This window comes from Pseudopipra pipra, chromosome 1, assembly GCF_036250125.1.
Source record: "Pseudopipra pipra isolate bDixPip1 chromosome 1, bDixPip1.hap1, whole genome shotgun sequence".
NCBI classification, from domain to species: Eukaryota; Metazoa; Chordata; class Aves; order Passeriformes; family Pipridae; genus Pseudopipra; species Pseudopipra pipra.
Window position 1 is genome coordinate 154,427,388 of NC_087549.1, and position 14,451 is coordinate 154,441,838.

At 49.3% G+C, this 14,451-nt stretch overlaps 2 protein-coding genes across 2 annotated transcripts in view; both read right to left on the reverse strand.

Moving 5' to 3' along the window:
- The window catches only part of SNAP47 (synaptosome associated protein 47), a 280,665-nt gene that overhangs the window by 83,763 nt on the left and 182,451 nt on the right, over window positions 1–14,451 (reverse strand). The window lies entirely within an intron of this gene.
- The window catches only part of ALS2CL (ALS2 C-terminal like), a 62,214-nt gene that overhangs the window by 38,392 nt on the left and 9,371 nt on the right, over window positions 1–14,451 (reverse strand). The window contains 3 exon segments of the mRNA XM_064639885.1: window positions 135–200; window positions 1,606–1,798; window positions 3,005–3,113. Coding sequence (XP_064495955.1) covers window positions 135–200; window positions 1,606–1,798; window positions 3,005–3,110 — 365 coding nt within the window. The 5' untranslated portion in view covers window positions 3,111–3,113.

Below are 14,451 nucleotides of genomic sequence, written 5' to 3' on the forward strand. Positions count from 1 at the left end.
CCCTGGAAGTGTCCAAGCAGGCTGGAGCAACCTGGGCTAGTGGAAGGTGGCCCTGCCCACGGCAGGGAGTGGAGTTGGATGATCTTAAGGTCCCTCCCAACCCAAACCATTTGGGGATTCCATGGCCCACTGACCTTTTGCTCTTGGTGACGTGTTCGAAGCCTTGGACCACGACATAGTTTGCAAAGGTGACAAAATACCTGTTGGCAAGAGAAAAAAACCAACCAGGACACACGGGCTGAGTCAGAGGTGGACACTGGGGAGGAGGTTTAACCAAAGGAAGCTGCTGGGAGGCTCCTCTACCCCCCCAAAGAGGGAAGAGGACAAATTTAACAGCTCAGAGCGAGGCTGATTTATGGTTTAGTTGATGTGGTGCTCAGTCAAAGGCTGGACTCGATCTTGGAGGTCTTTTCCAACCTCAAAGATTTTGGGATGAAGGGAAGAAGCTCATTTGAAAACGTCCTGTCATGTCCACCTTTCCAAGGGAGGCCTGGAGAGGTGGAGCTACTGCACTTGTCCCCTTGGCCTCATTCCTTGTGCCCCCTTTCCCAGCTCCTTGGTTTGCTGCACTCAGAGCGTTACAGGGAGTTTAAATCATCCTGGCATTTGGCACCAGCAGAGGGAAACTTGTGCAACCGTCCTGGAAAGCAAATCTGCAAAGGCTGAGCTTAAAATAATGGCTTCAAACTGAAAGAGAGCAGGGTTAGGTGGGATATTGGGAAGGAATTCCTGGCTGGGAGGGTGGGGAGGCCCTGGCACAGGTTGTCCAGAGAAGCTGTGGCTGCCCCTGGATCCCTGGAAGTATCCAAGGCCAGGTTGGAGCAACCTGGGCTAATGGAAGGTGTCCTTGCCCATGGCAGGGAGTGGCACTGGATGATCCTTAAGGTCCATTCCAACTCAACCTATTCCATGATTCCATGAAAGCATCAGGTCTCTCCTCCTGATGGTAAATTCCCACCGAGGTGTCCCTGGCCAATGTTTCCCGTCTCACACTAGAGGGAGTTCAAGCCATATTTTCCAAGCAAACACCACATTTTCTTCCCGTGGTGTTTTCAGTTAAGTTGTGCAGAATGTCCACACTAATTCTCATTTATCACCTTTGCCAGGGACACACATTTACCGCTGATTTTCAGGCCCCTTTCCCTCCTCCTCTCCCATTCCAAGGAGGATCAGGACTGCACAGGGTGAGTCAGCAGAGCCGGGGAGGAACCACCTCTTTTTTTTTTTTCTTTTAACATGACACCCAACAAAACCAGCTTTTTAATTTGAAAAGGAGGGGAAATAAGATCTTAAGATAAACTTCTCCTTTGTGTCACCTGAAACCTCAGCCTCAGTTTTCATCTGCCTGGGGCAAAAACCAGCTTTAATTCACCCAGCCAGCTCCCAAATGGAAGCACCCAGCTGCTCCAAACCCCGCTCCCACCTAAGCAAAGCTGGGGCAGCACTTCCTAAAATTATTTCCAAGGGAAAATAACACTCCTCTCCTCAGCCCTCCGAGGGCTTTAAACCTGCTCGTGTCCGATGTCCCCTCTGCCAGCTCAGTCTCTACCCTCCTAAATTTCTCTCTGACAAATCTGGTCCCTTATATCATTCCAGAACCCTTACTGGATGTAGATGCTGAGGAACAGGTCCCCTTTCCAGATGGTGTAAATGTCCTGGATGCAGGAGCGCTCGGAGTCGCCGCGTTTCTGTTTCAGTATCCGGTAGTTTTCCTCCGTGAGGTTCCAGAGGGCTTGGAATCGATCGTTGAGGAGCAGGAAGAGCTTGAAGTTCTCCTTCCCCTTCTGGTCATTTGGCTCTTGGAGGAAAAATGTGGAGGGGGGAAAAACACGGTGAGGAAGCCTTGACTTGTGGAATACTTTTCCTGTATCTAAAACTCAGTGTAAAGCACATTTATATAACAGGAGTGAGGCCATGGGATTGATCCAAATTATTATCCAAAGGATAAATGGAGTAATCCAGAGGTGATTTTTAGAGGGCTGGAGCCCCTCTGCTCTGGAGCCAGGCTGGGAGAGCTGGGGGGGTTCCCCTGGAGAAGAGAAGGTTCCAGGGAGAGCTGAGAGCCCCTTGCAGGGCCTAAAGGGGCTCCAGGAGAGCTGGAGAGGGACTGGGGACAAGGGATGGAGGGACAGCACACAGGGAAGGGCTTCCCACTGCCAGAGGGCAGGGATACATGGGATATTGGGAAGGAATTCCTGGCTGGGAGGGTGGGGAGGCCCTGGCACAGATTTCCCAGAGAAGCTGTGGCTGCCCCTGGATCCCTGGAAGTGTCCAAGGCCAGGCTGGAGAAACCTGGGATAGAGGAAGGTGTCCCTGCCACCTTCCACGAGATGATCTTTACTGTCCCTTCCCACCCAAACCATTCCATGAACTCTGTGCTGCTCAGCCACGAGCACCAGAGGGAAAATTTCTGCCCCTGGCCCAAAGAACCATTCCCAAAGAACCATTTCCAGTCTCCTTGGAGGCCAAAAAGGCAGTGACATGAGCGGGAACCACCCTCTGAGCCCAATCCAGTCCCACCGCTTTCAGCCAGACAGGCTCATGAATATTCATATGGATTTGTTGTGTCAGTGGAGCTGCTCTGAGGGCTGTTCCTGCCAGCTGGGAACCTGCACCCACGAGTTTTACCTCCAGAGATGGGCACAGCCACGGAACCAGAGCAGGGAGGGGGAACGGGAACAGTTTTGGGGTCACGCCTGCGCGAGAGGCATTTGGGATTCATGGCCCACGCTGGAAACCAGCCCTGGAGTGGGTGTGCAGGTGATCCTGGTTAAAATGGGGAGTAACTTCTAAAAACCAGAGAACCACAGCCCTGGGCTTGACTGGCAGGCCATGCAGATCCCTAAAAACCTCACTATCCTAAATCAAACACCTCCACAAACCGCTTACTCCGACAGAACACGGAGTTCCCACCGCGAATCCCTTCGGGGCTGTGCCGGTGACTCGAGGAACTTCAGTGACTCAAGGTGAGACCTTCAGACAGCCCCAAGCTCCTGTGACTTACCTGCCTGGAGCAGAGGCTTCAGGACCAGGGCATCAATCCGTGCCAGGCTCGCTGAGAAGGTCTCCTCCAGCTGGAGCAGAGAGGCCGCGGCTTCCTCCGCGCACATGTCCTGGACACGACAAAGAGGGCACAAATCAACCCATCCATGGCACCTGCTGGTCCCTGAGGTCTTTCCCAACCTGAACAATCCCGTGGTTTTAGCTACTTTAAGGCTTCAGAGCTCCCGGCGAACAATCAGAAATCAAAAACCTCTCGTGCTACAGAAGTCGTGGCTGTCCCCAAAAACCTTGGAAGAGGAAGCAGAAACCCAACAGCTCGACACGAGCTGCTGCCACAGAACACGACCAACCACAGCCCCAAACTGGAGATCTTCTCCAGAAGGGCCACAAACCCCCTTCCAAGCCCTAAATTCCTTGTGTCAATCCTGCCTGGTGCCAGCTGTGCTCTCCCAGCAGACAATCCCTGAAGCCCCGAGGCAGCAGAGGACGAAGCGGAGCATCTCTTCCCACCTCTCTCACGGCTCTCCTGCCCGGGTGCCTCAACCTGCACATTTTGGGGTGGCAGGGGGTCATCCAGCGCTGCAGGGCCGTGCCAGCCATCCCAAACGTGCAGCTCTGGCAGAGGGGCAGAGCTCTGGAGCTGCTCCTTTCCCAGCAGGGCGCTGCCCTCCCTGCTGCTGCCGCTGCCGTGTCACGGCCGCCGCGTCACCCAGGAAAAGTTGCTCAAAGCGGGAAGTCGGCAGCAAACCCCACGTGAGCAAAGTGGGGCAGCTTCCCCCCCCTTTCCCAGCCCCAGCTCCCAAAGGAAATGCATCAGAGGATGTGGGCACAGCCAGCTGAGAGTGTGTCAGCCCTGCTCTGGGAAAAGCTCAGCGGGTGAAGAAACCTCGGGCACAATCGGCCGATGTCACCAAAGGGCAGAAAAATACAGAATTGCGAGAGTCTTGGAGCTTTGGGGAGCAAAACAGAGAACTCAAGGCACTGCATATTGAATCCCACGATGGTTTGGGTCTGAAGGGACCTTAAGGATCATCCAACTCCACTCCCTGCCATGGGCAGGGGCACCTTCCACCAGCCCAGGTTGCTCCAACCTGGCCTTGGACACTTCCAGGGGTGGGGCAGCCACAGCTTCTCTGGGAAATCTGCTCTAGTACCTCCCCACCTTCACAGTAAAGAATTTTTTCCACATATCCAATCTATTTGCACACTTATTCCAGCTCAGTCAGGTAAAGAAGGCTGGAATTCTGTCACCCGGTGAACAAAGACACCACTTCTCATCCAGAGGGCAAAGGAAACATCTGGGACCATCCAAGAGCCCCCAGAGGTCATGAGGGGTCCACGTTTCGTGACAATGCCAAGGTTTATGTGGAAAATCAGCCTCTGAGGGTGGAAACTCCCACTGGAAAACAAAGCAGCCCCCAGCCTGCTCCAGGCTGCCCTGAGGAATGAGATCTCCCCAGGAGAACGTTCTCCAGAGCATGAGACATCTGTTTGTCCTGCTCAAATGAAGGTAAGAGAAAGCCACACAGTGATTAGAGAGGAGACACATCCCAATATTCCTGTAGGAACAGGAAAAAGACCCAGAGAAACCACTCCTGGAGGAGTCTTTGTGGCTCATCCCTCCCTGGCCCCGTGCCCTGAGTGTGACAGTGAGGGCAGAGAGAAAAAGGGTGGGAAAACTAAGGCTAAGGGGTTGCTGGGCATCCAAGAGATGGGAGCAGCCTGGAGGAACATTCATCCTCAATGGGGTCTGTCCAAAGCTCCTAAATGAGCATTTCAGCAGGAAAACCCGGGAGCCACAGCAGGTGTTTACACCCAATCCCAGGAAATCTCCAGAAAGTTGGATGGAACAGATAGAAAACCAAGCCAAGAGATGTTCTGATGGAATGCTGAGCCCTGTTGTCAGCTCTCCACAGAACCCCTCTGGATTTTGTAGCTCTGAGGCAGCTGTTCCAGCAGGAAAACGTGTGGAAAGGCCCAGAGATTCCGTCTGTGACACGAAGTTTGTCATGGAACACACGTCCAGTCGAACAACCTGCACGAGGAGGGAATTAAGGAACCAACTGGACACTCACAGAAGGACTATCCATCTTCCATCTTCCTCCTGGGAATCCCCCTCTGTGCTGAAGTGGAGATTATCAGGCCACATTTAGATGGGAGAAGCCCAGCACAATGCCAGATTTCGGGAATGCTGAGGGTGTTTTCCCGCTGAACCAGGCGGGATGTCCATGCCACGACCACATTTGCTGCAGCCCCTCCTCTCCTTGAGCTCTTCCCTTCCCCTGCACCAGCCATCCTGAAAAAACATGGTGCCTTTGCAGCCCTTCCAAGCTCATCCATCCTCGGAGTTCATGGTGTTCCTACTCCCGGGTACCTCGGGAATGAGGCCAGGCCATCCCGTTGTCCCACACAGGCCAAGTTTTCCCTTCCTTGCCCTTGGAGGAGCATCCAAGTCACTGCTGCCTTGCAGCTGAAGAGGTTCCTTCCTCCTCCAGCCCGTACCTAGTGAGGAAATCATCCCCACAGAGGCAGGGACTGCAGAATTCCAGACTGGTTGGGGTTGGAAAGTGCCTAAAGATCATCTCATTCCATGGGCAGGGACACCTTCCATTATCCCAGGTTACTCCTACCCGGCCTGGGACACTTCCAAGGATGGGGTAGCCACAAGTTCTAGTTTTAAAATAAATAAAAGCATTTCAAACTGAGGCCAAGAGGCACTAAAACCACTTCTCTGCCAGAGCAATCAAACTCTTCCTCTCCTTTTGCTTTTCACTCTCTCAGTCACTGAGCACAGACCTAATTATCCATTCCCTGCCCTTGGACAGCTCAACATCTGGATAATCAGGATTAATCTGATCGAAAGCAGGGGTTTATTGTGAGGGAAACAGGGATTAGCACTCAGGGTTGGGTTTAGGGGTGTGAGGGGACAGGAAAGATTTGTTTGAGCTGCATCAAACCTTCTCTTCCAGGTTATTTTTTCCCCTGGCTCTGTTCCCCAGCACAGTTTGATGCACCATCCCATAAACATGTCCAGGAGCAGGGTGTGATCTCCACACTTCATTAACAGCTCCATAAACCCAGGAGATCCTCAGGCCAACTCTGGTGGACAACACCAAGACGTTTTTCCCCCTTTCTGTCCCAAGTTTTGCTGCTTTTCCCCCCATTTCAAACATCCTCCTGCATCTTAATCGAGCTTCCAACCCTCGTCCCCCCCCTCACGTGTCACCCTCCAGCTGAGTCTGCATTCAGGCTGCCACAAAGGCTGTCCTGCCATGTGGAAAAACAATCCCACACTTTGTTTAACCAGCGGAGCAAATTGTGGGAGCAAATTCTCCCGTTCAGATCCCGCTCCCCGTGGAGGCTCCGACGCTCCCAGGGCTGAACTGGAGCCACCTCAGGAGCAGAAACACTCAAACCACGGGGGAGTTAGGAGGTAATTGGGAATTAACAGGGCAGAAAGACAATCAAACCCTCATTCCCAAGCTTTTATGCTCCCATTTAGCAGCATAAAAAGGGGGAGGGAGAGAAGAACTTGGATGGAGATTTTTACCACGAGTGACCGAAGCAGAAGAACCAGGCAGGGTCTGACTGAATGTTTCCTTTCCTGTGGGAAATTGCTGAGCAGGACAACAATGAAATTAGGTAGGAAAGGTTTAAAAACACAGCAAAATGGACAGATCTGAGCACGAGACCCTCAGCTTTTTGGTCATGAAGCCACACAACAAACATCTGCAGCACAGCAGCGTCCTCAAGCACCAGGGACAACCCGGGAGGGACAGCAGGACATCTGACCTCTAATTAAGCCACAGAACTCGCTGGTTTTCCCAAGAGAACACTCTACATCCATCAAAAACAGCTGGATGAGTCCTCAGAGGGAAGGGGGGGGAAAAATCAATTAAAAGGTAATAAAAACAAAGGGATCGACTCCAGCTCGGGAAGTCCCCGAGGAGGCAAAAACCACACACACAGAGGAAATATTACCACAACAATTCCCAGTTTTTGTGGTGTTCTTCTCCAGGAATATCCTGCACTGTGAGGGGTGACACAGCCTGGCTGGATGCTGCTGATTTTTTAGCCATCACTCATAAAAATTGGTCACCCAGAAGACACAATGCGAGGTTTTCAAAGCATTGCCCGGGTTCAAATCCCAGCAAATTCCGGATAACTGCGTGGCCAGGAGCTGCCAAAGGGTCAAACCAGCACTCAGCACTCTCTTCAGGAAGAGCTGAAACTGCAGAATTGATTTTTCAACCCCAGGAAAACACGTTTCCCCCCCCCCCCTCAAAGAAACTTTGGTCTTTTGTGTCTTTAAACAGAAAATCAGGAAAAACAGGAAGTTCTGTAGGAGGGAAGGAAGTGCTCTGCTCTTTTTTTTTTTCTTTTTTTTTTTTTTGCAGGAATAGGGGAGGCAAAAGCTTTGCACAACCCTCATCTGACCCAGCTGCTTTTCTTTCTTTCCCAAACCCCCACTGGAAGCACGTGTCCCCTTCCTGAGGAAGTTCACTCCTGACCCACTAAAAACAACCATCAACCTCTGGTCGGCTTGAAGAGGTCAAAATCCCTCTGAAGGCTGAATTCCCACCCCAGACACCCTTTGGAACAGAAAAGAGGCAGGTGAAAAGCTGGATGGAAGGCCAGTTTCAGCGAGATAAGTGGATTTTGGGGCATCCCAAATCTCTCCACTGCAGAATTAAAGAGCTCAAAGGACTTGTTGACAAGCCAAGCTGAGGAAGATCACTCTCACCATAATTAAGGATGTCATTAAGCCACAGCAAAGAGCCAGGCCTGATAAGGCCCACAGGCAAAATGATGTTTACTTAGTGGTTTAATCCCCCCTGGCCTTGTAGTTCCCATTATCCTTATCACTTACAAGGAGCTTATGTGTGTGTGGAAGTGGAATTGTTCTGACCCAGCACCTGGATTCCTGGATAAAACTCCAAACCACACCTGGATCAGCTCCAGGTGGTCTGGAGGCAGCAAAGGGAAGGAGAGGATGAGAAGAGAGGAGTGGAAATATGGGAAAGGTAGAAAAAAGAGCTTGAGACAACCTTTGTGACACAGCTTTGGCAGAGCTTCTTTCCCTGGAAATCACACTCCCGAAAATATAGGATGGTTTGGGTTGGAAGGGACCTGAAAATCCATCCAGTTCCACTCCCTGGCACGGGCAGGGACATCTTCCACCATCCCAAGCTGCTCCAAGCCCAATCCAACTGGCCTTGGGCACAACATGCATCCTCTGCTCTCCCAAATAAATGGGATTTCAGCTCAAAAGGCAAGAACAAGGACAGAGCACTGCAGAACTGGGGTTTAGGAGGTGTCACCATCCCCATCAGAGCAGGTTGGAGTCAGACCTTGAGTGTCAGAGCCGGAATTACAGCCTGGAAACCATCCCAGAGGCACCAACACCCCCAGAGGAGTGTCCTTGGGGACAGTGGGAGAGGTGGCAGCAGAAGTGTGGCACGGAGGAGATGGAGCTCAGGGGCACCAACATCACCCCTGACCCTTCCTGGGCACTCAGCACCCCCAGAACTCCAGCAGGACCAGAGAAAAAAACACCATAAAGCTGCAAACAGCCTGCACTAATTTAAAAAAACCCCTGCACTAATTTAAAAAAAAAAAACTGCACTAATTTGAAAAAAAACCTGCACTAATTTAAAAAAAACCTGCACTAATTTAAAAAAACCTGCACTAATTTAAAAAAACCTGCACTAATTTTTTAAAAAAACCTGCACTAATTTTTTAAAAAAACCTGCACTAATTTAAAAAAAACTTGCACTAATTTTAGAAAAACCTGCACTAATTTACCTGGTTTCTTAGGGAGAGAAGAGAGAAGATTTATTTTTTTAACTTTTTTTTTTTATGGGTTTGTGTTCTTCTTGGTGATGTCTGTTTGTATTGAATAATTTGCTACATTTGTAAAATGTCAGAGGTGTATATATATGTATATTTCTAACGTAAAATAACTGTGATTTTTTTCAAGGTTTTTTCTTAAAAAGAGGAGAGAAAAAAATATGTTTTTTTCAGGAAGAAAACTTTGGAGGTTTCTGGCTCCACCAAATCTTCCCAAGGGAGGCTCTGGATCCCTGCCCTGCCTGCTCTGCCTTTGGACACCTCCACTCTCCTCTCCTCCCACCCCACTGATGGTTGTTTATGCAAAACGTCCCTCACAAACAAACCCTCCCCGATCTGCCCTTCCAAGTGATCCATGCAAAGCCCAGGAATTCCAGAGCATCTCCAGTCCCTGCCAGAACCAGGGCAGGGCTGGAATCTGTGCAAAGGAACCGGAATGAGGAGAAAAAAAAGCCTTGCTTGGATCTGTTTAATCCCTTGTTTAATCCCTGCACCCAGCCCAGCCTTTCTCTGCTTCTGTTTGGGTTCCTTAAACTCACTCACAAGGTCATGTTTGGGTTGGAAAAGACCTTAAGGATCATCCCATTCCAACCTGGCCATGGGCAGGGACACCTTCCACCACCCCAGCTGCTCCAACCTGGCCTGGGACACTTCCAGGGATCCAGGGGCAGCCACAGCTTCTCTGGGAAATCCATTCCAGGGCCTCCTCACCCTCCCAGCCAGGAATTCCTTCCCTTTATCCCATCTAATCCTTCCCAGTGGGAAGCCATTCCCCCTTGTCCTGTCCCTCCACCCCTCATCCAAAGTCCCCCTCCAGCTCTCCTGGAGCCCCTTCAGGCACTGAAAGGCTGCAACCAGGTCTCCCTGGAGCTTCCTCTCCTTGAAAAACCCAGGACATTCCCAGGAATGGTGCCCAGCACCATTAAGAACGATCCCAAATGAAGAACTCCCTAATTTTTCCACCCGGGGCCTTTTCCCAGGGCAGAGCAGTCGGAAGCTTCTGGTGCTGCATCAAACCCTCCAGGGGCTCTTGGAAGACAAATGAGAAGCTCCACAGAGTCTCTCCAGTGCTTCCCAACCTCTGATCATCATTCCAAGCCACCGCAATCCAACCCCCCAGGTCCTCTGCTGACCTGCAGAGCCGGGCAGGAGCTCCGACAAAAACTCTTTCACAAGAAAATTCCTGCTTGCATGAGCCCTCTCCAGTTCCCCAGGAATGTAAACAATGCCCGAGCAGGTCAGGCCTGTGGGCCAGCTGGGCTGGCAGTAAAAACCAGGGCTCTTATTTAGCAAACAAACACGAGCTGGGTCACTCTCTGAGCTCCTTTCCCCTGGAATTCCCTCACCGACCAACTGCGGCGTTCGGGATCTCCAAAGCACCAACCCTATTCCTTGTGTCTCCCTACGGGGGGGAATTTATCCCTGAATTTCTCTCATCCCTCTCAAACTCGCTCCAAAATCCACTGCTGAGCCGAAGGCAGGGTTCTTTGAAGGACAATTCCTCCCGATTTCCTCGGAGATCCTCCACAAATCCCATCTTGCAGCTCCATGGGAATTGAAGTCCTCACAGAAGGAATATCGAAATTCCCAAGCTCAGGGAGCAGCTGCAAGTTCTAGGAAGCTTCCAGGCATAGGAAGCTTCCACCAGGAGACACAACCTTTGGCTCAGGCCCAAATTAAACTAAGCTCAAGTTTAAAACCAGCCCCTCCCGTGACCTGCAGCTCCTCCTCTTTCGGCTCCAAACACGGGATCGTTTATTTTTATAAAAGCCTTCAATTGGTTGCTTTTCCCCCCAAAACTGACCCAGACTTTTCCCTGAGCACCTGGAATCTTCTGACCACCTGGAATCTCCTGACCACCTCCCCGCCCCCCGCAGAAACCCGGCGGAGCTAATCAGGAGCTAATCAGCCTCTCTCGCCCTAATTAGCGGGGGATCGATTTCTTTGTCGGGCGAGCTGTGCAAGCCCAGCAGCGACACAAACACACGCACACATTGCCAGCCTTACTTCATCAGCCCTGAGCTGCCAGGTGAGGCTGGAAAATCCCTCTGGAAGCAGGAGCGAGCCCCAACCCCCGGAGGATCGGGCGGGAGAGACGCGGGGCGTGCACAGAAAACACAGCCCGGGACGACTCGTGGGTCGCAGCTTTTGCAGCAGCTCCTCTGCCCTGATCCCGCACCCCCAAAATCACACAGCTTTGGGATGGGTTGGGTGGGAAGGGACCTTAAAATCCACCCTGCGTGGGCAGGGACACCTCCCGCCAGAGCAGGTGGTCTAAGTGAAAGCCAGGAGAGGGTTTAAGCAAGCCTAGACTAGGCTGGGGATTAAATACCTTAAAGACAACGTTTTAAAGCCAAGCCGGTGTGTTTTATGAAGCAGAAAGCGCGTGAAAATGCAGTTTACGCTCCGCACTTCTGGTCCCTCGCGGAGTTAAAGTTCCACCCTCCAAAACTTTCCTCCGGGACTTGGAGCAAATTCCCTTCGCCGGCCCCTTCCAAGGCTGATCCTAAACCCCTCCGAGCGCTAAGCCGAGCCTGAGGATCAACAGGACACCACCCAAAGACCCCCCGAGCGGCGCTTGGAGGACGTACCGGGCACAAGGCGGGCGATGCTCCGAGAGCGGCTCCTCGGAGCTTCCCGAGCCCCGAATTCCCGGGAGCTTTCCCGAGCCCCGAATTGCCGGGAGCTTTCCCGAGCCCCGAGTTGCCGGGAGCTTTCCCGAGTCCCGAATTCCCGGGAGCTTTCCCGAGCCCCGGGAGCTGCCGGCGCTGTCTCCTCTCCTGCCTCCTGTCCCCTCCCCTCCTGCCCTCCCCTCCCACAGCTCCGGGCCCGGCCCTGAGCTCAGACACCCCCAGAGCCCCGGCACGGTTACGAAACCCCGAGCGACGAGAGCTCCGAAGCTGCTCCTTGGCACTGGACTTTTTATACATATATATATATTTTTATATATATATATACATAAAAAATATATAAAATTATATATATATAAATATGTATACATAAAAATATATAAAATTAAATATAATATATATAGAAAAATATATTATATATAAAATATATAAATATATAATATTATAAATATATATAAATTATAAACATATATTTAAATATATATATAAAATATATAAATATATTTAAATATATAATATATATACAATATTATAAATATATATATAAATTATAAACATCTACTAAAAATATATAAATATATATTTTATATATAAATATATATAAAATATATAAATATACATAAATTATAAATGTATATTAAAAACATACAAATATATATAAAAATATATAAAAATATATATAAATTATATAAATTATAAATATATATTAAATATATATAAAATAAATATAAAAATATATTATATATAATATATATAGTATATATACATATATAATATTATAGATATATATAAATTATAAATATATATAAAAATATATAAAAATATATAGAAAATATATAAACATAAATATGATAAATATATCTAAATTATAAATGTATATTAAAATATATAAATATATATAAAATATATAAATATATGATATTCTAAATATACATAAACTATAAATGTATATTAAAATATATAAATATATAAATATATAATATTATAAATATATATAAATTATAACTATATATTAAACATTAATTATATATTAATATATATAAAATATATAAATCATAAATATATAAATATATATAAAATGTAAATATACATGTAAATATATATATTTATATTATATATTTATTATATACATTTATTTAAATATATATACTTATATTTTACATATATATATACACATGAAGGACAAAGAATTTTGGCAGCTCGCACGTCGGGGGAACTTCAAATGCGGGGCAGTGAGAGGGGAAATGTATTTTTTGTGGTGTTTCTCAGCTCTGCTCCCTTTTTACCTCCACTCTGTTCCCACAAAACTTTGCCCAATGGAACTTTGTTTGCCGGTCCCTCCCCTCGCTCCCTCCCCTCGCTCCGCGGCTCCCAAACCCCGGGAAATGGGACGGGAACCGAAGGAAATGGGATGGGAACTGAGGGAAATGGGATGGGAATGGAGGGAAATGGGACGGGAACCGAGGGAAATGGGATGGGAACGGAGGGAAATGGGATGGGAACCGAGGGAAATGGGATGGGAACCGAAGGAAATGGGATGATTCCTGCAATTCAGAGCTGGGAGAGCCTGGCCGGGACCCGACATCCCCTCCTGCACCTCAGCCCTCGGGAACCATCTCCCCCCATCCCAGAAAAACCCTAAACACGACCCCGAAACCCTAAAGTTGAGTTTTCCAAGGAGACCCAGACTTCTCCCCAGCCCCTCTCCTGCAGCTCCTAAAGAGTTTCTCCAGTTGATCCCAAATTACAGCAGAGTCTTCAGCACTAGAAACCATTTCCCCTACTAAAAAAAACCCCAAAACTGGGGTTCATTTATCAGGAGGGCCCAGAGTTCATTTATCAGGAGGGCCCAGAGTCCTCCCCAGCCCCTTTCCTGCAGCTCCTAAAGCACGACAGCATTTCTCCAGTTGATCCCAAATTACAGCAGAGTCCTCAGCCACCAGGAACCACTTCCCCTACTAAAAAGAACCCTAAAACTGATCCCCAAACCCCCAAGTTCATTTATCAGGAGGGCTCAGAGTCCTCCCCAGCCCCTCTCCTGCAGCTCCTAAAGCATGACAGAGTTTCCCCAGTTGATCCTAAATTACAGCAGATCCTCTGCTGCACCTCAGCCATCAGGAATCACTTCCCCTCTTCCCAGAAAAACCCTAAACATGACCCCAAAACCCCCAAGTCCATTTATCAGGAGGACCCCGAGTCCCTCTCCTGCAGCTCAGACACCTCCCAAAGCACAACAGCATTTTTCCAGCTGATCCCAAATTACAGCAGAGTCCTCAGCCACCAGGAACCTTTTCCCCTCCTTCTAAAACCAACCCTAAAACCAACCCCAAAAACCCAAAATTCATTTTCCCAGGAGGACCCAGAGTCCATCTCCTGCATCCCAAAAAGGCTGCCCCAAAAAAACCCTCTCCTGCCTCAGCCCAAAGAGCCCAAACAAAGCCCCTTTCTCTCCCGGGCTCCGCCGTGTCCCGACTCGGCATTTTGCCTGCTCTCCCCTGGCAATGGGATTCCCAACCCTTTCCCAAACTCCTGGAACTCGCTGAGGGATCAGGACAGATTGTTTTCCAGAGGAGGATGCTCAGGGTGGAGCAGGAGATGCCTCAATCCCCCTTTTGTTCCCAGAGGTTCTCCCATTGTGCTGATTTCCTTCCCGCTTTCCCGGCCTCCCGGGGTTTTTGAGGAGAGGGATGTGTCCCGAACTCCTGAGCAGGCAGAGCAGCAACCCTTGGATCCAGGGTTTAATTCCTGGGAATAATTAGTCCAGGGAATAATTAATCCAGGGAATAATTCCTGCCCAGGGAATGGGAAGGATGAACAATGAGCTCCACACGCTGAGGAATCCAAGCCGGGGAGCAGGACTTGGACTTTTTGCTTCCAGGCCAAAATTTGGGATGAAATCAATTTTCCACCTCTTACCCCCAAGGGATGGGATGGCAGAGAGGTGCCTCCAATCCTTCAAAAATCCTTG